The 25,093-nt window shown below is 36.9% G+C and overlaps 2 protein-coding genes across 4 annotated transcripts; both read left to right on the top strand.

Annotated features, from left to right (window-relative positions):
* The first annotated feature begins 32 nt into the window (after positions 1-32).
* On the top strand, positions 33-10,862 carry LOC141293615 (inter-alpha-trypsin inhibitor heavy chain H3-like). The gene is made up of 25 exons (XM_073825648.1): positions 33-188; positions 1,050-1,213; positions 1,321-1,425; positions 1,512-1,674; positions 1,752-1,862; positions 1,949-2,077; positions 2,167-2,283; positions 2,493-2,661; positions 2,743-2,853; positions 2,964-3,145; positions 3,222-3,401; positions 3,538-3,665; positions 3,734-3,906; positions 4,170-4,208; positions 4,591-4,689; positions 5,021-5,050; positions 6,505-6,540; positions 6,738-6,758; positions 7,299-7,337; positions 7,444-7,497; positions 7,582-7,695; positions 7,790-7,964; positions 8,049-8,197; positions 8,323-8,407; positions 10,302-10,862. Exons 1-25 carry the CDS (start codon positions 114-116, stop codon positions 10,414-10,416), a joined length of 2,763 nt encoding a protein of 920 aa, XP_073681749.1. The 5' UTR covers positions 33-113; the 3' UTR covers positions 10,417-10,862.
* A 60-nt stretch (positions 10,863-10,922) lies between these two features.
* Positions 10,923-24,968, top strand: LOC141293616 (inter-alpha-trypsin inhibitor heavy chain H3-like). 3 transcript variants are annotated; one of them, XM_073825649.1, is made up of 22 exons: positions 10,923-11,073; positions 14,707-14,870; positions 15,107-15,211; positions 15,304-15,466; positions 15,574-15,684; positions 15,782-15,910; positions 16,020-16,136; positions 16,646-16,814; positions 16,896-17,006; positions 17,101-17,282; positions 17,363-17,542; positions 17,660-17,787; positions 17,856-18,028; positions 18,476-18,514; positions 21,463-21,591; positions 23,536-23,559; positions 23,675-23,713; positions 23,806-23,919; positions 24,010-24,175; positions 24,267-24,415; positions 24,507-24,591; positions 24,670-24,968. In XM_073825649.1, the coding sequence occupies exons 1-22, from the start codon at positions 10,999-11,001 to the stop codon at positions 24,782-24,784; spliced, it is 2,667 nt and encodes an 888-aa protein (XP_073681750.1). In that variant the 5' UTR covers positions 10,923-10,998; the 3' UTR covers positions 24,785-24,968. The 3 variants fall into 3 exon arrangements, with proteins under 3 accessions (XP_073681750.1, XP_073681752.1, XP_073681751.1); XM_073825651.1 differs by lacking the exon at positions 21,463-21,591; XM_073825650.1 differs by lacking the exon at positions 21,463-21,591 and having other exon boundaries at positions 23,530-23,559.
* Positions 24,969-25,093: the final 125 nt, after the last annotated feature.

The following is a 25,093-nucleotide window of genomic DNA, read 5'->3' as shown; positions in this document are numbered from 1 at the left end:
GAGGTTCTAAAGGGGGAGGTTTCATCATCCGCTCAATAATAGCCAATAGCATGATGTGGACTTGAGTTTAAAGGCTGTGTTTGTTTCGAGGTTTCTTTTCTGTGCAGGTCAAAATGGATCGAGCAGTTCTCTGGCTGATTCTTCTGGGTGTCTTTCTCATCTCAGCTACTTCTGCTCCTGTTAAGAAGGTGAGGGTCAAATTTTAGTTCAAGATGAAGAAGATTGGGTCAAAATGTTAAAATAATTGATCAAAAGTTACCATAAAGAAAATTAAAATGTTACAAAATATTTCTAGATCAAATAAATGCTGTTCTTTTGAACTTTATATTAAACAAACTATCCTGAAAAAAATGCATGAAGTTTGCACAAAAATATTAAGCAGCATAACTCGTTGCAACAATAATTAATGCTCAAAAGTTTCTTGAGCGACAAATTGACATATTAAAATGATTTCTGAAGGATCATGTGACATTGAAGACTGGAGTAATGATGCTGAAAATTCAGCTTTGCATCACAGGAAAAGGAAATTGGTTTAAAATGTAAATTGCAGTAATATTGCATTAATATTTTACTGTTTTATATTATTTTTGGTCAACTAAATGGAGCCTTGGTGAGCATAGACTTCAAAAACATACCAAAAAAAAAAAAAAAATTATACGAACCCCAAACTTTTAAACAGTAGTGTATTATGTATTTTAATTTAATTTGACTTAGCTTATTAATCTGTCTTTCTTAGGTTTTTCTTAATTAAATCACAATGCAATGTATAAAAACCAACCATTTAGTCTCAACTGCTCAGTTTCTCTCTTTCTCTGCCATAGTTGACAGAAAAAAAGCAATTCAACAGAACTCTCTTTCTAGCTATCTATTGCTCAATTGTGTACACTGAGGTGCGCTCATCAAAACGTATTTGTCTCTTAGTCCAAAGGCCTTTTTCTCCATCCCATTTCAAGCAGTAAATATTTGAGTAGGTGAATAGAAGTAAATGTGCACCAGCCAGTCACTCTGACCATACTTTAAAAAGAGTTTACTATTTAATGTCTTAACAGAAACAAAATGTGGATATATACAGCTTCTACATTAACTCCACGGTCACCAGTCGCTACGCCACAACAGTCATCACAAGCCGCGTTGCCAACACACTGAATGAATCTCAAGAGATCCAGTTTGAGGTCAAGATTCCCAAGAATGCCTTCATCAGCAAATTCAGAATGTGAGTGAACACGAGTAGTGTTATATAAGTAGAAATAAAGAGGTAAAGAAGCCATTTATAGCATGTGGGAGTCAGGTCGGTTTGTCATTGTGTCATTTTCTCCATAGGACCATCGAGGGAAAAACATATGATGGGGTTGTGAAGGAAAAAGAGGAAGCTCAGCAGCAATACAGTCAAGCAGTATCTCGAGGACAAAGTGCTGGATTGATCAAGTACCTTTAAGAAAAAAGAAAAATAGGTCCATAAAAATGTATTTATAGCATTGTTAGTAATATGCTGGGATTTATTTCTATTTCAGATCTGTTGGAAGAACTTTAGAGGACTTTAAAACTTCAGTGGCGGTGGCTGCTTTAAGTAAAGTGACTTTTGAGTTGACCTACGAGGAACTGCTAAAGCGCCGTCTTGGCAAATATGAGCTGCTTATCAATGCCCAACCGATGCAGCCGGTGGCTGACTTCAAGGTAGTGGAAGAAATTTTGAGGAAATTGATAATCAATTTTAATGGATAGTTAAATTATATTTCTTTTACGCACATCAGATGGATGTGCACATCCAAGAGAAACCGGGAATTTCACTTTTGGAGGTGAAAGGAGATTTGAGCACCGGTGATCTGGCCAATGCCATCAAAACCACCAGAGCAGATAAAGATGTAAGAGCCTAAATGAGGGTTATAAACATAGATGTTCTCAATACACTTTAAATGACATTACCAGATGACCGAACTGATCATTTCAGGCATGGGTGACCTTCTATCCCACACAAGATCAACAGACCAAATGTAAAAGCTGTGGGGAAAATGGGTTGAATGGAGACCTGCTCATAACATACGATGTCGAGAGAAAAAATCCCAAAGGAGAAGTCATGGTACATTTTTAATAACATACTTTAAATACATTTATGATGGAATGATGATATTCCTAAATGTACGCTACTACTTTTTTCTGTTCTCTCAGGTATCAAATGGCTATTTTGTCCACTACTTTGCACCCTCTGATGTTCCACGTATTCCCAAAAATGTGGTGTTTATCATTGACCGTAGTGGCTCTATGCACGGAAGAAAAATAGAGCAGGTAAATGTCAACGTTTCAGCCAAATCCAAAGCATGTAATAAACTATGAAATATTTTGACGGTAGAACATTCTTGGAGCATTTTCTGTGTAGAAATCAATGTTTAAGTTAAATTAGTAAAAACAACTGTCCATCTCAAAAACTGAGGTAAATGTGAGTATGCAATCATAACAGTGAAAGAACAAATTCCAAATGTGCTGTCATTCTTTAGACTCGTTTGGCACTGCTAAGGATTTTGAGTGATCTTGATGAGAACGACCACTTTGGATTGATCACCTTTGACAGTGAAGTTAGCTTCTGGAAGCGTGAGCTCCTCAAAGCTACTGAAACAAACCTGAAGAATGCGAAATCTTTCGTGAATGAGATCAGAGATAGAGGAGGTGAGTTACTGCACTAATGCTAAATAAGGAGTAGGAAAGTTGTACCTCACAGTGACACGACAATGTTTGGTCTTCCTTCAGCCACGGACATAAACGCTGCAGTTCTAGCAGGAGTGGAGATGATCAATCGACATCCACGAGAGGGAACAGCCACCATCCTGATCCTGCTGACTGATGGAGATCCCACTTCAGGCACACATTCACACTGACAAACACAAGCCAAATAGTGTTTTATCATAGCATTAGTTCATTCATGAACCACTCAAATAACTCAGAAATATCAAATTGTGATTTTTAAACAGGTGAAACCAACATAGAGAACATAATGTCCAATGTGAAAGAGGCCATTGGAACAAAGTTTCCCCTCTATTGTCTTGGTTTTGGATATGATGTTAACTTTGACTTCCTGACAAAGATGTCACTGGAAAACAGTGGAGTCGCTCGCAGGATTTATGAAGATTCGGATGCTGATCTACAGCTGCAGGTGAACTACAGACAATCAGCTGTGAATTCATCCTTAATGAGTGTTTGAGTGCATTTAAAAGCTTTTTGATTTTTAGGGCTTCTATGATGAAGTGGCCGTCCCTCTCCTCACTGATATTCAACTGAAATACCCAGGAGGGACAAACCTTACCAAGACCAGCTTTGGCTTGTACTTTAATGGCTCTGAGATTGTGGTGTCAGGACAAATCACAGACAACAGTGTGGAGAGTTTCACCACTGAAGTCATTGCAGTATCAGTAAGATCTTCACTCATCCTCTGTTTAGTGGCATATTATGTGGATCATTGGTCACGTGTAAGAGTTGGGAAAGTGAAAGTGGTACTGATAGCATTCCTAGTTAAAAATATTCACTACTATTATTGTTTCTAAACAGAAAGGCAGTAATGTGACATATCAGGACACTATAATGACAAAAGACCCCAGTGATGTCCCACCTGAGAATGAAGATTTCATGCAGAGATTGTGGGCCTACCTTACAGTGAAGCAGCTTCTGGAGAGACAGTACGTTTATGAGTGATATGACTTTCTGCGATTCAAGGTTGGACACTGATGGCATCTTTCTGTCTCAGGGTGATTCTTAAAGGACAAGAGAAAGAGGATGAAAAGAAAGAAGCTCTCAAACTCTCCCTGAAATACCAGTTTGTCACTCCCCTCACCTCTATGGTCGTTACCAAGCCACAGGAAGGTGAAGTGGAAGTTGCTGACAAACCCAAAGAGGGAGAAGCGCCACACAGACCGCCAAGTGAGAACTGAAAAGTTATAATTGTGTTATAAAAAGTTTACAAAACTTGTGCAATGTTTACAGTATTATACATGAATACAACAGTCTCTGTGTCTTTTACAGTTAGAATCACAATTTTTATTATAAATCAACTGTCCAATGTGTTCATGTTTTTACTAATGTCTGACCTCAATGTACTGAACAGAGGAAATAAACGGAAGAAAATGACTTTTGCTGGTCACTGTACACAGTAAATAACACTTTTTTCTTTTTCTTTTAATTAGTAATGAACCTCCGTCCTATGCCTCACGGGGCCGCCGCATGTAAGTACAAAAAGTGAAACTAACATTTCATGTACTCTATTTATGTATAATATTGCAGAGATCTTTTTTTTTTGCGATTTGCATCCAAGTGAAACAGCTTATCAATAAAGTGTTATATATATATATATATATATATATATATATATATATATATAGGATAGAGACCTAGAGACAGTCATTAATTGGATTTATAATATTTTATAGACCACTTATAATGTTTTAATTAAAAAACAACAAAGTCATAACTGAAAAAAATTAAACACATACATGGATAGATAATTCACAATAAGATTTATAACGTGCATTTGGGAAAAAAACCCTGAATTGATGAAATGATTTCATGCTGACTTTAATATACTGCATCTGCCTTGAAATTTTCCAGCACCAGGATTATTTCAGTACCACCATAATTCTGGTCAGCCCGCTCTGTCCGGTCAGCCCGGTATGCCTGGTCCACCTGCCCCTCATCCAGGGTTCCGAAGTATGCATTTGTTCTTCTTCTAAAAACTTTCTTCTTTTAATATGTGAATCATGTGTAAAGAAAAAAGTACCCCCTCTTATCTTATAGTTTCCGTGTTCAGACCATCCAGTATTCAAATCGTCATGATTACATCATTAAGACTATTAAGACCCTTTATTTTTGGATAGAACATATAAATATATAATTCACAATAAGATCTATAACATGCATTTAGAAAAAAGAAGAATTTTCTAAAATTAGATGAATTTTCATTTCATGTCAACATATGTATACTGCATCTGCCTTAAAAAATAGCTGTCTTTTTATTGTTTGTTTTATATTCCTGTAACAGGATTTATTGGAGCTCAGCCAGGGATCCGTGGTATGGCTTCTTTCTTTTTTCTTTTCTTTCACGAGTACAGTATAATACCTTATGTGTTTAGGAAAATGTGCTGCTTCTTATCCTGTATTTTCCATAGTGTTCAGATCAAGCAGTATTGACATTAAAATGATCATTAAGATGATCCCTTATTCTTTAAAATGATGGGGTTGCAATAAAGCACACATATTGAAGTAACCAAATAAGTGACCCTGGACCACAAAACCAGTCTTAAGTAGCATGGGTAAATTAGTAGCAATTGCCAAAAATACACTGGATGGGTCACAATTATAAATTTTTCTTTTATGCTAAAAATCATTAGGATATTAAAGGGACACTCTACTTTTTTGGAAATATGCTCATTCTCCAACTCCCCCTGAGTTAATAAATTGAGTTTTACCGTTTTGAAATCCATTCAGCCGTTCTCCTGTTCTGGCGACATCACTTTTAGCATAGCTTAGCATAGATCATTGAATCTTATTAGACCAATAGCATCGCGTTCAAAAATAACCAATGAGTTGCGATATTTTTCGTATTTAAACCTTGACTCTTCTGTAGTTATATTGTGTACTAATACTGGCAGAAAATGTAAAGCTACGATTTTCTAGGCCAATAAGATTAGGAACTACACTCCCATTCCAGTGTAATTGTCAAGGAAGTTTGCTGCCGTAATATGGACGCAGCAGGCGGAGTAATATCATGCCGTGCCTGAAATTAGTTCCCAGCTAGGTTAGCATTTGCACATGTGCTGCGTGATATTACTGCGCCTGCTTCGGCCATATTATGGCAGCAAACTTCCTTGACTATTTTGCCGGAATGGGAGTGTAGTTCCTAATCTTATCGGCCTAGAAAATCGCAGCTTTACATTTTCCGTCGGTATTAGCACACGATATAACTACAGAAGAGTCAAGGTTTAAATAGGATAAATATCGAAACTCGTTGGTCATTTTTGAACGCGATGCTATTGGTCTAATAAGATTCAATGATCTATGCTAAGCTATGCTAAAAGTGATATCGCCAGAACAGGAGAACGGCTGAATGGATTTCAAAACGGTAAAACCCAACTTATTAACTCGGGGGGAGTTGGAGAATGAGCCTATTTCCAAAAAAAGTGGAGTTTTCCTTTAAGTAAAGATCATGTTCAATGGAGATATTTTGTAAATTTCCTACAGTAAATACATCAAAACCTAGATTTTGATCCATAATATGCATTGCTAAGAACTTCATTTAGACAACTTTCAAGGCAATTTTATTTAGATTTTCCAGATTTTCAAATAGTTGAATCTCGGCCAAATATTCTCCTATCCTAACAACAGACTTCAATGGAAAGCGTATTTATTCAGATTCCAGATGATATATAAATCTCATTTTTAAAAAATTGACTCTTATGACTGGTTTTGTGGTCCAGTGTCACATATTTAAGTTATAAAAATACATAAAAATACTTTTTTTTTCAGGTGGACGATATCCCCTTGCTAGTTATCCTGCTGCACGTAGGTGGTTTCATTTCTATTGTCTTCTACATGTATCAGATTCTGTAATGAAAAAAACATTACAGATATGCTGCCTTGTGCATATCACTGATGTCTTCTCTAATTATTGGTTATATAATGAATGTAAATTATCATACTTGGTAAGAAATGTAAGTCTTTTATCATCTATTTAATTGCTAAACCTTCTTCATTTCCAGTTCCCATGCCAGTAGCTGAGGGTATGTATGACAGTGTTGCAATGTTTTGCGTCCCAAAACCTTTTATAATAATAATAATAATAATAATAATAATAATAATAATTTCATTGCATTTATTAGTTTATAATTAGCTAATTTTTTAATTATTGTGTATTTGCTATATCAAAAATAAAATCAAAAGTAAATCCATATACAGTAAAAATATAAATAACAGAGTGAAAATGAATTAAATAAGCATTAGGTAAGATTCTGAAATTGAGCTTCCTCATATAAAACATTTGATTGATTTGATTTAAATGCAGCTCTAGTTTTGTGATAGTAATTATGAAATGTTTTATGAATAATTGTTGTGTTTTTGAGAGTTATTAATTCGACAGTTTAATTACTAAATTAGAATTTTTTTCTATTTATTTTTATCAAAAATGCATTTATACACCTTTTGCATTATTTATTGATTTTATTATTATATTACACTTGTTGTGACTTGATAATAAACTTAGCGTGAGAAGTTGAATTACTGCAAAATAGCGTGTCTTTGACTTTTTATTTACTAAACCCTAGGTTTAGATCTCGATCCTGGCAGCAAAATGGTCACCAGTGGTATGTATGAAAATGGTGTACTTCTGATTCTGCCTTGTGTCAGGTAAATGCATACAAAATGAACCCTAAGTCTGATTTGATCAGTTACACCTTCTTTTGGTCTTAGATCAATTGCACACATTTCGATGGAGTGGAGCTATTGGCGTTACATCCATGCCAGGTACATAAAGAGCTCTCAAATTTAATTATTATGCCGTTTTTATACAGTAATTACATACTGCATTTGGTTATGTTTTGTTTTTAGTTTCAAAAGTTGATAGCAATCGTTTCCTGCTGTCAGTTGATGGTCAGTCTAAGCCACTTTGTTTTGATGTTCCTGTTCCTTACAAACTCAGACTCCTACGGAATTTAACTTCAGGTTACTATTACACATTCACTACATGCACATTCTTTTGAAAGCCATAATTTTCTTGAATTAAATGTTTTATACATACATTTATTGTGTGTCCTAGAGTTCTCTATGAATGGAGAATCCATGACTGGACGAAATGGATTTCATGAAATTGCCATTCATTACAAAACAAACCATCATCTGACAATAAAAACAGCGTCTATCAGATACACAGATGGCCAGAGTCACCTTGACTTTTTGTGGAGCCAGAGACCAACCCAACACACAACAGAGGAGTAAATATTACTCAACTATATGTTTTCAGTAAATTTGTGTATGTCACAGTTAGTATTCACTCATCAGCTTTTCTGTTTCATCAGCATGTCTCTGATTCTACGGCACAATGAAATAGAGATCACCATGGGAGACATCCGCGTCTCTATTCTTCTTCACAAGAATAATAAGGACGAGTTCCTGTGGCCTGTTGTTTTAGAACAGCCAAAAGATGTCAGGTTGTGCGGCATTTTTGGTAAGAGTGTTACTAATCAATCATACAATGTGTATCAACAGTACGTGTCAACTGACATCAAAAATGGTCTATGATATTATGGTTATTAATCCAAAAAATGACAATGTCTGTGGATAATATTTAAGGAGAAGCTGATATTTCATATGAGGAGATCCCAGGATCACAAACTCCAACTTTGAAGTTAAAGGACCAGGAAGTGAAGACGTCTTGGTAAGTGATCAATAAATGTACAATACCAAAAATACAGTAAAAAGGAACATTTTTAATAATTTAAAATGACTGTTTTCTATCTTCATATCTTTCTTTTTCTTCTTTCTTGCTCTGGAAGTCTATGGCAGCCCATAGAACCCCTTGTGGAAAAGTTGTGAAATTTGGCAAACTGATAGAGGACAGTCTCATAATTAACCACAACATATTTGGAGTCTCTAACTTAAACCAATTGTCCAAACTTTCACTCAAGTTTATGCTAATAACTTTTCAATTGCAAGGTCTAGAAGGAAAATTCATGCCGAGTCAAACGGACACCAAAATGTAATGTTTTTTATTTTATTTTTTTTTATAGTTCGTAAAACCTACTTTTTCAAACGCGTCCTAGACAGGTTGTCTGATTTTCACAAAAATGACCTCAGATCATCTTTTGACTACTGGAATGGAATTCAAGTTGATTAGTCGAACCATTCTCGAATAACATTCTACGAAAAGCAGCCAAAAATTGATGTGACGCTATATCTCTGCAACGGTTTGGTGTAATGAATACCAAACTTGGTGTGTGTTATAGCAAGCATGACCTGAGGCTACCTGCAGTGTCTCAGCGTAGTGCCACCTAGTGGTCAGGAGATAAGAAAAATGGCAAATTTTGCTTATAACGTGAATGGTTTGGCCAAAAATCACAAAACTGGTCTCTTTACATTTGATGCATTATGCAAATTCAAAAAATTCACTTTTACCCATGTCAGCCATTTTGAATTTTGTTCTAAAATGCTATATTTTACGAATGCATTGGCGCATCACTATGAAACTTGTCTTGTCTCTTTGACACCATGCCCTAACAGTATTTAAAAAGTTTGGGGGCAGTGCCACCTTCTGGCCAAAAGTTAAAAAGAAAATTACCAAAAATGCTAAAAGCATTTGAATAAATTCGAAATGTCGAGATATACGAAATGGTTTCTTATCAATGAATTTACTGTAAAGATGCCAAACTGCATCTAAGGCTGTATCTCTGCAAAGCTTTGACATATTTACACCAAACTTTGTTTGTGCCATTGTCACCTCCCACTGACCACGCCACATCAATTTAGTATCAGTGCCACCTAGTAGTCAAGGGTGATAAACCATTAATTATAAAATTTCCAAAAATGCTAACAACTTTTGATTGCATTTGCTTATTGTAATAGTCGCAAAATATTCCTTGGGTCATGCTGAACACACATACCAATTATTCCATAGTCGACCAAACTACCTACCGCCATTTTGATTTATGTTAAAACATACTTTTTCATACTCCTTCTAGATAATTGGTCCAATTTTCACCAAAATCGACTCATCTTCAGACTGTGCTGAGAAACATTATGGATTTCTTGTTGATAAATGTAACTGTTTATGTACAGCGAAACCATGTAAAGCCATGATGCCAAAATGACTCTTCAAAGCTTTGACATATTGACAACAAACTTTGTGTGTGTCATTGTCATCTCACACACATCGATTTGAGTGCCACCTATTGGTCAAAAGTGATAAACCATTAAATCATATTACAAGTGGTTGTTTTTATAATTTTTCACCCATTTGACCAAAAACTTGAAACTAAAATTGTTTCAGATACTCATTGCTTCAGTTGGTCTGATGCTTGCTGTCTTGCTTGCCTAGTGCTTGGCCCCTTAATTGCTGCTTGCAGCTTTATTTTATAATTTGGCTGATTTTTTTTAGCAACATTACTCCATTCTTCAGTGTCACATGATCCTTCAGAAACAATGTGCTGATTTGGCGCTCAGTTTTTCAAATCTTAATTATTACAAACTTTTAAACAGTAGTGTACATATTGCTGAACTTCTGTAAAATTGCATTTTGGCATATGTTTGTAAGTAGGCGTTTGTTCTTATTTCAGGGTGATGACGAAGGACTACAGACTTGCTTCTGCTCCTGAGGTTGGATGTTGGCTTGTACCATTCCAGGCTATCACACAACAGGAGCTTTCTGTCTTCGCTGTCACTCAGCTGTAGAGTTCAGCAAAAAAAAAAAAAAAAAATTGTTTATCTTGCTGAGCTTTCTAATAATATAACATATTCTTTAAATGTACATTGTTGATAAGCAATAAAACTGTCATCTATTTGCAAATAGTAGGGGCATGAGAAAGTTATTTCCAGTCTATGTACCACATCTTTAGCATGCTTTGATAACCATGTACAATAATTTCACATCAGTAGTCAACCCAAATATTAATTTTAAGTCACTTTCATATGTAAGATTTACTTGCCATTTGTTGTTGAATGTGTAGGTTTTTTTGCCCACACAAATGCACCTGGGCTTTAGCTGACATACCGTCTGATAAAATAGCAATTAAAATTGCAAATATACATGGTAACACTTTGATTGGTGATTATTCCTGGCAAATATGTGTTTTTGTGGTCCTGTCTTGATAATATAAATAAAAGCACAACACCTTCTACAGTGGGGTTCAAGAGACTTTGATTGTAAATAAAGGGGGAGGTTCCAGTATTTGGCCAATAATAGCCAATGGCATGATGTGGACTTGAGTTTAAAGGCTGTGTTTGTTTCGAGGTTTGTTTCCTGTGCAGGTCAAGATGGATCGAGCAGCTCTCCGGCTGATTCTTCTGGGTGTCTTTCTCATCTCAGCCTCTTCAGATCCTGTTAAGAAGGTGAGGGTCAAGTTGTAGTTTAAGATTTCGTTAAATCAGGTTACAAAAACAGATTAAATATCTTTACTTGAGATGAAGGTTCAAACAAATCATATCTACTTAAAGATATTGAATATACAGTGCTGTGGTCAATAAGATTTTATTTTAAAAATTTATGCTTTTATAAATTCAATTGATCAAAAGTGACCTTAAAGACAGTTGTAATATAAAACAAAAAATGACAAATATATTAAGCAGCACAACTGTTTTCAACATTAATTAGTAAATAATGTTTCTTAAGCAGAAAATCAGCATATTAAAAAGATTTCTGAAGGATCCTGGGACGCTGAAGAGAGGAGCGATGATACTGAAAATTCAAATTTGCCTCACAGCAAAAAATTACATTTAAATGTAAACTTATTTTAAATTAAAGTAATGTTTTACAAATTAACTTATATGAAGTATAAAATGACTGTTTTATTATCCCTTTGGTTAAATAAATGCTGCCTTTGTGAGCATAATTTCTTTAAAAAACAAACATTTGAACAGTAGTGTGTCACTTATTTTGATTTAATATGATTTTGTTGTATAATCATACCTTTTTATGAATAAAACCACAACGCAGTGTACAAAACTATTAATTTTCAACGACTTGGTTTCTCTGTTGAGATATTTAACAGTATTTTCATTTTGATTATGTCGACTATAATTCCATTTTTGAAAGAAAAATATTTGAATTGACAGAGCTATCTTACTTTCTCTTGCTCACTAGTGTATACAGAGATGCACTATTCAAACATGTTTGTTTTTTAGTCCAAAGGCCTTTTTTCAATGCAATTTCCGAGCAGTAAACATTTAGCAATCCCGTGAAAAGGAGGAGTAAATGTGCACCAGCCAATCACTTTCTGTTATTTACATTTACATTGACATTTACTCATTTAGCCAACGCTTTTATCCAAAGCGACTTACAATTGGAAAATACAACAAGTGATTCATCCTAAGGAGGCAGATCCACATAGGAAGTGCTCAAAAATACCACATATCAGGCGTTGTTAGAAGAGTGCAGGTTAGAAGGGGAAGATCAAGAAAGAGAGGAGAACAGGCTAGAAATGGAGGATCAAGAAGAGAGGAGAACAATTTTTTTTTTTTTTACACATAGTGTCGAAAAAGATGGGTTTTCAGCAGTCGCTTGAAAGCTGTTAAGGAGTCTGCATTCCGGATAGGGGTGGGAAGATCATTCCACCAGGCAGGAACGTTGAACGAGAATGTTCTGGACAGTGATTTAATACCTCTCTGTGGTGGTACAATGAGGCGTCTTTCACTAGAGGATCTCAGACTTCTGGAGGGAGTGTAGATGTGTAGTAGTGATTGAAGGTAGGCCGGTGATGAGCCGGTGGCTGTCCTATATGCCAGCATCAGTGTCTTGAATTTGATGCGTGCTGGAACCGGTAGCCAGTGCAGAGATACGAAAACGGGTGTGACATGGGCCTTTTTGGGCTCATTGAAGACCAGTCATGCAGCTGCATTCTGAATCATTTGTAGAAGTTTGATTGTACATGCTGGAAGACTGGCAAAAAGAGCATTGCAGTAGTCCAGCCTGGAAATGACCAGGGCCTGGACGAGGAGTTGTGTAGAATGCTCTGTTAGAAAGTCCAAGAAACCCCAGTGACCAGTTGATGAGTTTTGGATACCTCCCCTCCCCAGGTCACTCTGAAAGACTTACCAGAGAGGTAGGATTTGAACCAGCGAAGTGAAGTCCTTGTGATGCCCAGTGATGAGAGGGTGGACAGGAAAATATCTGGTGATTCACAGTGTCAAAAGCTGCAGATAGGTTGAGCAAAATGAGTACTGATCATTTGGAATCAGCTTTTGCCGTCCGCAAGGCTTCAGTGACAGACAGTAGTGCAGTCTCAGTTGAATGGCCACTTCTGAACCCTGATTGGTTAGAGTCCAGTAGATTGTTCTGTGAGAGGGATAAGGATAGCTGGTTGAAAACAGCCCGTTCCAGTGTTTTTGCTATGAATGGAAGGAGAGAGACAGATCTGTAGTTGTCAATGAGTGAAGAGTTAAGTGTAGGTTCTTTGAGCAGTGGGGTTACCCGGGCCTGCTTTAATGTACTGGGGAAAGTGCCTGTGAGAAGAGATGTGTTGATGATGTGCGTTAGCGCCAGTGGGATTGTAGGAGAGATTGCTTGGAGAAGGTGTGAGGGGATAGGATCTAAAGGACATGTCGTCGGATGGCTGAAGAGGAAAAGTTTGGTTACTTCTGACTCCGAGTAAGGACAGAAAGAGAAGAGGGGAGTTCCAGCCATGAGTGTGGTCAATTTTAGTTCCTGTATGTGTGGAGCTGAGAATTTATCACTGATTGATGTAGTTTAGTCTGTAAAAAATGTGGCGAAGTCATCGGCTGTTATAGAAGTTGTGGGAGGTGGTGGAGGGGGACAAAGCAGTGTATTAAATGTTTTGAAAAGGTTGCGTGCGTCCGGAGAATTATTGATCCTGTTGTGGAAGTATGAAGATTTGGCAGTATGTACTTGGGTAGAGAAAGAAACATCGGATTACCAAGGGGTTGTCGGAGCAGCCCGTGCTGGCCTGGAGGAGAGAGGACATATATCATCTAGACAAGAGTTAAGAGTGGAGCACAAGGTGTCAGTTGCTGCATTAGTGTCCAGGGATGAGAAGTGGGTTGGAGAGGGAAGGGAGGAGGAAACTAAGGATGAGAGGGTGAGAGAGAGCGTAGGTTTCGTCTAAAAGTAACAGGTAGAGGGGTTGTGGGTGCAGAAGTAGCAAGATGCAGGTCAAATTTAATGAAGAAGTGGTCAGAGATGTGTAGGGGTTTGACCGAGAAGTTGTCTGTAATACAATTGCGTGTGTAAATGAGGTCAAGTTGGTTGCCGGATTTATGAGTATATGTAGTGATAATGCGTTTTAGATCAAATGAAGCTAGGAGTGAATTCAGCGTCAGCTGGTATGACGCACTTAAATACACAACCAAACAATGCTTTACTGATGACATCCAGGGACGCCTCCTAGGCTCAGTCAGCCGCAAATCTATCGCCCGCACGCAAAATGGCTCAATCGAAACTCAAAAAGCAACAGCTTCGCACTTTTAATAGCTCAAGAAGGGAACGATATGAAATAACAAAAGCTTCCATTGGCCGTCCACTCAGTTATTAATTTTAATGATTGCAATAAAAACTACAATTTAAAGCAAAAACACTAGCAAGGCAAATAACAGAAAAAAAGACTCCTTTTCTAACAGCAACTCGATGTAAATAAAACAAAAAAGTAACTAAATAGAAACAACAGAGTGCTTTTAGTAGCAGCTCAATATTAATACTAGCGAATTAGTAAGTAAATAGAAACGACAGAGTGCTTTTAGCAGCAGCTTAATATTAATAGTAACCAATAAGTAAATAAATAGAAACGACAGAGTGCTTTTGTCAGCAGCTCAATCTTAATACTAACAAATAAGTAATTAAACAGAAACGACAGAGTGCTTTTAGTGGCAACTCTAAGTAACGATCGCCTATTGAAATAGTATTGAAATAGACACTTACGCGCAGTCGTTCTTTCTCGTCTGAGGATTGAATTCACTTCAATCCTCACAATATGAGTATACTTTCAAGTGAATGTACTGTTGATGTCTCAACAGGAACAAAATGTGGATGTATACAGCTTTTACATTAACTCCACGGTCACTAGTCGCTACGCTACAACAGTCATCACAAGCCGCGTTGCCAACACACTGAATGAATCTCAAGAGATCCAGTTTGAGGTCAAGATTCCCAAGAATGCCTTCATCAGCAAATTCAGAATGTGAGTGAACACGAGTAGTGTTATATATGTAGAAATAAAGAGGTAAAGAAGCCATTTATAGCATGTGGGAGTCAGGTCAAGTAAGTTTGATGATGCAGCAAAAAATATATATTTTCAATTTATTACATATTTAATGTTGCTACTGTTTGTGTGATGTTTTTTATGCAGTATGTCTGAGAGACACGATGTGAGTGATTGGATATTAAGAGAATGTCATTGTGTAATATTCTCCATAGGACCATAGAAGGAAAAACATATGATGGGGTTGTGAAGGAAAAAGAAGAAGCTCAGCAGCAATACAGTCAAGCAGTATCTCGAGGACAAAGTGCTGGATTGATTAAGTACTGTATTTATTATTTTTATTTTTAATTAGGTCTATAAAAATGTATTTGTAGCATGTTTAGTGATATGATGGGATGCATTTTTATTTCAGATCTGTTGGAAGGACTTTAGAAGACTTTAAAACTTCAGTGGCAGTGGCTGCTTTGAGTAAAGTGACCTTTGAGTTGACCTACGAGGAACTGCTAAAGCGCCGCCTTGGGAAATATGAGCTACTCATCAATGCCCAACCGATGCAGCCGGTGGCTGACTTCAAGGTACAGTAAAAAAAGAAATATATAATTAGTTATGATGGATAATATCTGATTATCTGAGCACTGAATTCTAATAGATAGATAAATAGGTGTTATTTTACTCACATCAGATAGATGTGCACATCCAAGAGAAACCAGGAATTTTGTTCTTGGAGGTGAAAGGAGATTTGAGCACCGGTGATCTGGCCAATGCCATCACAACCACTAGAGCAGACAAAGACGTGAGAACTTAAATGAGTTAAAAACACAGTTAAGATGTTCTCAATATGCTCATACACGTCAAATAATGTTATCTAATGATCAATTTGATCATTTCAGGCATGGGTGACATTCTACCCCACTCGAAGTCAACAGACCAAGTGTAAAAGCTGTGGAGAAAAAGGGATGAATGGAGACCTGCTCATAACATACGATGTTGAGAGAAAAAATCCCAAAGGAGATGTTGTGGTATGTTTTCAATAACATGCTTTAAGGAAGAAAAATGAGTTAAATGACCTTGGCCATGAGAAAGGGCATTGGTGATATTCATAATGTACTTACTTTTCTGTTCTCTCAGGTATCAAAGGGCTATTTCGTCCACTACTTTGCACCCTCTGATGTTCCACGTATTCCCAAAAATGTAGTGTTTATCATTGACCGTAGTGGCTCAATGCAAGGCAGAAAAATAGAGCAGGTAAATGTCAATGTTTCAGCCAAATTAAAAGCATGTAATGAGTGTCACAGTCATGTCTGTTTTGATCATTGGTTTCTCCCGTTGTCTCCCCGTTTATCTATGTGATTTGGTTTAGCCCTCGTTTCTGTGATTCCCTGCACTGTCTGTAATTATCAGTTCACCCTTTATAAGTCAGTCTCTCTTTAACGTTTTATGTTCGTGTGTGGAAGTTCTCCGTGTTCTTGCCTTGTTCCTGTCAGAGGATTATTAAACATATTGTTCTCATTGTACTTCATATATCGTCTCGTCCATCCAGCACGTAAACCTTAACAATGAGCCGTGAAATTTTTTCATTGTAAAATCCTCGAAGAACGTCTTACGGTATCTAAAATCAAAAACTGTGATTTCTGTAGTGAAATCAATTTGGTTTAGTTTTAAGTTAGTAATAAAACTGTCAATGTCTGGTAGTATGCATTTGCAATGGAGAAAGTATAGCTTCTAGATGTGCTGACAGGAGTGTTTTTCTTTAGACTCGCTTGGCACTGCTAAAGATTTTGAGTGATCTTGATGAGAACGACCACTTTGGATTGATCACCTTTGACAGGGAAGTTAGCTTCTGGGAGCATGAGCTCCTCAAAGCCACTGAAACAAACCTGAAGAATGCGAAATCTTTTGTGAAGGAGATCAGTGATAGAGGAGGTGAGTTACTGCACTAATGCTAAATAAGGAGTACGAAAGTTGTACCTCACAGTGACATGACAATGTTTGGTCTTCCTTCAGCCACGAACATAAACGCTGCAGTTCTAGCAGGAGTGGAGATGATCAATCGACATCCACGAGAGGGAACAGCCTCCATCCTGATTCTGCTGACTGATGGAGATCCCACTTCAGGCACACATTCACACTGACAAACACAAGCCAAATAGTGTGTCATTCATGAACCACTCAAATAACTCAAAAATATCAAATTGTACTTTTTAAACAGGTGAAACCAACATACAGAAGATAATGTCCAATGTGAAAGAGGCCATTGGGACAAAGTTTCCTCTCTATTGTCTTGGTTTTGGAAATGATGTTAACTTTGACTTCCTGACAAAGATGTCACTGGAAAACAATGGAGTCGCTCGCAGGATTTATGAAGATTCGGATGCTGATTTACAGCTGCAGGTGAACTACAGACAATCAGCTGTGAATTCATCTTTAATAAGTGTTTTAACGCATTTAAAACTTGCTTGATTTTTTTTTAGGGCTTCTATGATGAAGTTGCCGTCCCTCTCCTCACTGATATTCAACTGAAATATCCAGGAGGGACAAACCTTACCAAGACCAGCTTTGGCTTGTACTTCAATGGCTCTGAGATTGTGGTGTCAGGACAAATCACAGACAACAGTGTGGAGAGTTTCACCACCGAAGTCATCGCAGTATCAGTAAGATCTTCACTCATCTTTTCTTTTTAGGATCACTGGTTGATTGTGAGTTTTGTGAAAGTGATACTAACAGCACTCCTGAATAAAATGTTCACTAATGTTACTATTTCTGAACAGAAAGGCCGTAATGTGACGTATCAGGACACTAAAATGACAAAAGACCCCAGTGATGTCCCACCTGAGAATGAAGATTTTTTGCAAAGATTGTGGGCCTACCTTACAGTGAAGCAGCTTCTGGAGAGACAGTATGTTAAAAAGTGATATGACATTCTGTGATTTAAGGTTGGACACTGAAAGCATCTTTCTGTCTCAGGGTGCTTCTTGAAGGACAAGAGAAAGAGGATGAAAAGAAAGAAGCTCTCAAACTTTCATTGAAATACCAGTTTGTCACTCCCCTCACCTCTATGGTTGTTATAAAGCCACAGGAAGGTGAAGTGGAAGTTGCTGACAAACCCAAAGAGGGAGAAGCGCCACACAGTCCTCCAGGTGAGAACTGAGAAGATGTAGAAATTTGGAAAACTTAAACAAAACTGTACAAATATCTGACTTTTAACATTTGATTTTATACAGCATAATAATTACAGTGATGATATGAAAAGTTATGTACGAAAGTATTAAACATTCTTTGCATCAACTGCATCATAGGTTAAACATTGCATGTAATAAAGTAGCCTATGGTTAAAAAAATGCTTCTATATAAGTAATGTGTCTGAGTTATGAATGTGATAGATTTAGCTATTTTGTATGTATATTTATACACAAGGGAGATCCAAAGTCATAACTCCAAGCTCTATATAATATTGTACTTTTTTTCTTTCCAAAATATTTAATCAGTCTACCAATTTGAGTAAAACCTTGAATGACAGATTTGTTTTGAACTTTTCTGACCGCTTTATACAGTGAATAACACTTTCCCTTTTCTTTTTTAATTAGTAATGCACAGCCATCATACAACTCAAGGTCACTCATCAAGTAGGTATCAAATGGTGAACTAACAGTTCATGTACTCAAATGAATGCAAAAATTTTGTCACAATAAAAAAGGCAGCAATGTCAGGTATTTATTGCAGCTGTCACGATCCAGGCGGGGTTGAAGAGTGTAGAATGATGAGGAGAACCGGAGTAAATTAGTGATGGGTCGTTCTTGAACGATTCGTTCATTTTGAACGAATCTTTAATGTGACTCGGGAAGAACGAGTCGTCTCGGGAGTGATTCGTTCAGTCTATGAACGAACGACTCAAACCCGAAAGACTCGAGAAATGAACTAATCAATTCTGTTTCTGGCTCAGGCAGCATAGGTTAAGCTTATGGGGCTGTCACGTGATGAACGAACGACTCAAACCCGAAAGACTCGAGAAATGAACTAATCAATTCTGTTTCCGGCTCAGCCAGCATAGGTTAAGCTTATGGGGCTGTCACGTGATGAACGAACGACTCAAATCCGAAAGACTCGAGAAATGAACTAATCAATTCTGTTTCCGGCTCAGCCAGCATAGGTTAAGCTTATGGGGCTGTCACGTGATGAACGAACGACTCAAACCCGAAAGACTCGAGAGATGAACTAATCAATTCTGTTTCCGGCTCAGATCGCGTTAGTTAAGTTAATATGGGGCTGTCACGTGATAAACGAACGACTCAAACCGGGACAGATAGAGATGAGGGAGCTAATCATAGACTGAAGACCCAGGTAAAAAATGAATTAATCTTTTCTGTTTCTAATAGCATTATAGTTTTGTCTTGTTTGTAGTGTGATCAACGTTTGTATAAGCAATACATGTGTTATGGAAGTAACACGTAGCTTTTTAATTATATTTTGGTAAATGAACGAAATGAACGAAATGACTCGAAAAAAGATTCGTTCATTTTGTTGAACGAGACTCAAAGATCCGAGTCGGTAAAATGATCCGAACTTCCCATCACTAGAGTAAATGAAAACGTAAATAGTTTATTAAATAAAACACTGTAACTAATACAAACAAACAAAAACCGGGAGTATAAGATGAGCACATGAAAACAAGCAAACAGAGGTAACAGAATCATTGACAGACAAATGGGGAGTGAACACACAGACTCTTAAATACACTGAAACAGGGGCGTGGTCACTAACAAGATAACAAGGGGGAAATACAAATATGGGCAAGACTGAACTAACTAAACATAACCAAAAGGGGGAGACAAGGACTAAACCATATAAGCTAGAAACATGGGGGGAAAAACACTTGGAAAACATGACAGAACAGGACAATACACAGACATGACTATGACAGCAGCACTGTGACACAACAAAATGTGGTGTGTGGATTTTCAGTTTTGTGCTGTTGATTGAATTTGAAATGAAAGCAAACCTTTTTACCATCATTTCCATCACTAAGACCTGCATAAGTTGGTAGAGAAAAGGTCCATATATTTATGTTTTATTTATTTCATTATATTTAATGAACAAAGTGAAATAAATAAAAAATAACTACAATTCCCTCTGAATAGAAAATTTACAATAACATCTATAACATGACTTTAGGAAAAAAAAAATGTGTGTGTGTACAGTATACACTATATTGCCAAAAGTCTAATAAACAGGATTGACTATTGTAGTAATTTCCATGGGTATAAATCCCAATGTATAAGCTTATAATAATTTCTTAGGGGATTGTGTTCTTCTAATTTGATAGCAACAGCTTTGACAGGACCCTTTTCTATTCTAACATGACAATGCTTCTGTGTCTAAGGCAGTGGTTCTCAAACTTTTTTGGCGCCCCCCTTTAAACCTTTAAAAAAATCTGGCGAGAAAAACACATGCAACCCTTAAAACATAGCACAGGGAGAATAACTGTTATTATTATAATTCTCTATGTTTATATTTTTTGTGGGTTTCATGCTGTCCTAAGGCATAGCAGGGCTTGAAATTAACTTTTTTACTTGGTAGCAATGGTGCTCCCAACTTCAAAAACGTAGGGTATAAAAATTGCTTTTGAATGCGCATGCGTGTTTTACTTTTTAACTATTGCGCGAATCAGCGGCGCTGAGCGTGCATTCTACAATACAAGACATTACTTTTACAAAACCATTTGAAAGTGGGAGGACACAAACAGGATTTTGAAAAGCCCCAAGTGGAAATTACGCCCCTGCGTGAGCTGAACTGTACCGCTGAGTTATCATTTGTGAATGTATGCCGCGTTGTACAGTATACCAAGACTAAGGCGCGAGAATGCCGCAGTTCAGCGGAGCGCAGTGTCAGTGACATCTCTGCTGGACTCGACAAAGCCACAGTTGCAAATCATTTTAACTTTGAAGCCGAGAGCAATTATACCTCGTTTTCTGCATCGAGCTTTTGAATCACCAGCACCTGCCTGGCTCTGTGCGAAATTCAGCTATGGTTTTCTCTTCTCTTTCACACACCGATTCATCTCCCATTCTAAGTTACGTACTTTGGCTGTTTACGTTTTTATATTACTTTTTTGCTGATGGCCCACACCCCCCCTGCAATACTCGTGCGCCCCCCACATTAACAAGCACTGGTATAAGGCAAGGTTCAAAAAGAAATGATTGATTCAGTCAGTGTAGAAGAATTTGACTGAAAAGCAAAGCAAAGTCCTAATCCCAGCTAAACTATTCTGGAGTGACTAAATGCAGACTTTGAGCCAAAAACTCATCACCAAACACCAATGACTTGTATCTATGGGTACAGTTATTTTTGACACTTCCAAAACGGTTGCAACAGAGATAGATTTCAAGTCACACCAGAGGTGTTCAGCTGAGATTAGAACTTTTCTGCAGACCAGTCAAGTTCTTCTACACTTACTGAATCAATAATTTCTCTATGAACCTTGCCTTATACCCAAAGGCATTGTCATGTTAGAATAGAAAAGGGTCCTTATATGGATGGAACGCCAATGATATATATACATTTGTTCATATCCCAGCATTAGGATATGCTCATGGTGGTACCCGTAACCGTGGTGGTGGTGGTGGTCATGGTGGTAGTCGTGGTCATGCTCCTCAAAAACCTGGATATGGAATGTTTCTTCCTTCCAGCGAAATGGGTTTTGCTGGTATGTAAAAAGAAAATAGCATATATTCTGAATACTTTTTTTCTAAATACTGCTTTGTAACTCCTCTGTTTTTTTTGTTTGTTTTTTTTGCAGAATATGAATGTGTAGTTGTGTTCCAAAAAATAGTAGTGTGTCTAAAAAAGCGAGTGAAGCTCAAAATCGTTATAATAACTTTTATTTCAATACACACAAATGCATTGGGAACACTGCAAATTCGATTCTAAATCAAAACATGAAGAAAAATGTATTAAATTTGTCATTACTTTACTGAAAGTGAAGAAAAATAAATATTAGGCTGTTCAAAAAATAGCATACAAAGTCAAACATTTACTGTATAAACTGAAAAAAATCCTATTGATTTAGCTTCCTTGTGAATCACTGAACTTATATTTAGTTGTATAACCATAGTCCATCAACTTCTGGCATCTGTGAACAGGTATTCCTGCCCAGAGCGATTGTACTACACGCCACAATTCCCCTGCATTTCTTGGTTTTGCCTCAGAAACAACATTTTCGATGTCACCCCACAAATTTTCTATGGTATTAAGGTCCAGGGATTGGGCTAGCCACTCCATAACGTTAATCTTGTTGCTCTGGAACCAAGATGCTGCTCATTTCTGGTGTGTTTTGGGTCATTGTCTTGTTGAAACACCAATTTCAAGGGCATTTCCTCTTCAGCATAAGGCAACATGACCTTTTTGAGTATTTTGATGTCCTCAAACTGATCCACGATCCCTGGAATGTGATAAATAGACCCAGCACCATAGTATGAGAATTCATGATGCTTGCGCCACTATGCTTCACTGTCTTCACAGTATACTGTGGCTTGAATTCAGTGTTTGGGGGTCACCTGACAAACTGTCTGTGGCCCCTAAACCCAAAAAGAGCAATCTTATTAGTCCACAAAATATTGTGCCATTTCTCTTTAGGCCAGTCAGTGTGTTCTTTGGCAAATTGTTATCTCTTCAGCACCTGTTGTTATTTCAACAATGGGACTTTGCAGAGGCTTCTTGCCGATAGCTTATAGCTTCACATAGGCGTCTTCTAATTGTTACAGTACTCACAGATATATTAAGACTTTCTTTGATTGCCCTGGAGCTGATTATTGGCTTAGTCTTTGCCATTTTGGCTATTCTCGATCCAATCAAATGATAGCTTTTAGTTTTCTTCCACGCCTTTCTGGTTTTGGTTGCCATTTTATAGCATTTTAATCATTTTAGATGCACAGCCTATCATTTTCTGCACTTCTTAATGTGTTTTGTCCTCTCTTATTAACTTTTTAAATCAAAGTACGCTGTTCTTCTGAACAATCTGTAACAATGCACAGTACAACATTTGCTGCCTTCATCCTTAAATAAGGGACACTTGTTTGACACCAGTTTTTTTCACAGAATGATTTACCTTTCTAACTGAACTTCACACTGCTATTAGTTTGAACATGTCCTTTTCAATTAATGATTCAATTACACAGAATCAGCAGCATGCATATCATGACTGTTGGGTCTGTTAGTTTTCTATTACTCAAGTACACCTACTAGTAAAGTTTTTGCCATGTAGAAATATATATATATATTTCTACCAAACACAATGATTGATCTGGTTAGTGATGTTGGACTGCTAATATTATGAACACAACTGTTTATATTTTAAAATTTTGGTGTAAAAGGGCTAGGCAAAAGGTATGTATGCTCACAACATAAAAAAATCACTTTCTTTTCAGGTGGATCAAAACGCATTAATAGTTTTCGTGATCTAGGCAGGTGGCTTCATTTCATTTCTGTTCTGAATTTGTGACATTCATGGTAGCAACCAGATTTAATAATGAATGAAAACAGTTGTCATGTGCATATCATTCATGTCTTGTATAATTATACATTTTTGCATTATTGTACTTGATAAGAATTATGCCTAATAATGCCTAACTTTAATTTTTCCCTGACTCAGGCATTCAATATATGCAAACTGATGGTATGTATGACAGAGGACCATTCTTTGTCCAAAAACCTTTAATAATAATAATAATTTAACATATTATTAATAGCCTGTGTTTTTAATGACTAAACCTCTTTTTTTTTTTTTACAGTAGATCAAAACCCCCCGAAGGAAATTCCTACTTATCCAGGTAAATAAAGATCACTCAAATGTAATTATCAGGTTGTTGTGCAGTTTTAATAGAATAATTATGAATGTGCATTTGGTTTTGTTTTGTCTAAGCACCAAAAGTTGACAGCGCTTATTTCCTGCTGCCTGTTGATGGTCAGTCTAAGCCACTTTGTTTTGACGTTCCTTGTCTTTACAAACTCAGACTCCTAGAGGATTCAGCTTCAGGTTACTATTGCACATTCACTACATGCACATCCTTTTGAAACTCATCCTTTTCCTGAATTAAATGTTTTATACATTTACTGTGTGCCCTAGAGTTCTCTATGTATGGGGAATACATGTGGAGATTCAGTAAAATTGCCTTTCGTTACAAAACAGACCATCGTCTGACAATAACCAAAAACGTTATTACATATCACCACGGCCAGAATCAAGTAGAGTTTTTGTGGAGCCAGGAACCGACCCAACACATTTCAGAGGAGTAAATACGTGTTTCAATAAATTAGTGTATGTTATAGTCTATTTGTTCATCTGAGAGATAGAATTCATCATCAGCTTCTCTGTTTCATCAGCGTGTCTCTGATTCTACGAAACAATGAAATTGATGTCACCATGGGAAACATTCGTGTCGTTATTTTTCTTCATAAGGAAAATGGGCTCCTGTTTCTGTGGCCTGCTGTTCAGCAACAACCAAAAGATGGCAGTTTGACAGGCATTTTAGGTAAGAGTGCTTCACTTATTAAACCTTTATACACATAGAACAGAGAATTATTCAAATAACATGGGTTAAATAACTGTGGATGATGTTAAAGCAAAAACTGATGCTACATATGAGGAGATTCAAGGATCACAAACGCCAACTCTAAAGATAAATGACCAGGAAGTCAACGCAAGCTGGTACGTGATAAACAATACGTACACTGCTGATTTTTTTCTTGTGTTATACATTTTTTTAATCTATGAATGTATCTGTAGGGTGGATGTCACAGACTACAGACGTTCTTCAAAGCCAGTTATCAAATGCTGGCTTGTCTCATTCTACGCTGTGATGCAGAGAGACATTTCTGATTTCATTATCGCTAAGCTGTAGAGCTCAAAGCTGGCAAATGAGACGCTGGCACAGAAATAATGTGTTGGAATCTGGATTATTTTTTAACACATTCACTTTGTTTGAATGTATTTAAAATAATCCCTTGTTTCAATCTTAGTGATTGCAACCATAATGTGCTGTTTAGTATTGCAATTTAATCAAATAAACATTTCTGTCCATTAAACATTTGACCAAATATGAGATGTCATGTATAACATTACTAGCATGTCTAGGCAATACAGTACATACACTATTTTAAAAGAAGTCTCTTATGCTCATCAAGGCTGCATTTATTTGATCAAAACTACA

The sequence above is a fragment of the Garra rufa genome, chromosome 20 (assembly GCF_049309525.1).
Source record: "Garra rufa chromosome 20, GarRuf1.0, whole genome shotgun sequence".
NCBI lineage: Eukaryota > Metazoa > Chordata > Actinopteri > Cypriniformes > Cyprinidae > Garra > Garra rufa.
The sequence above is the reverse complement of the archived record's forward strand: the minus strand, read 5'-3'. Positions and strand labels throughout refer to the sequence as shown.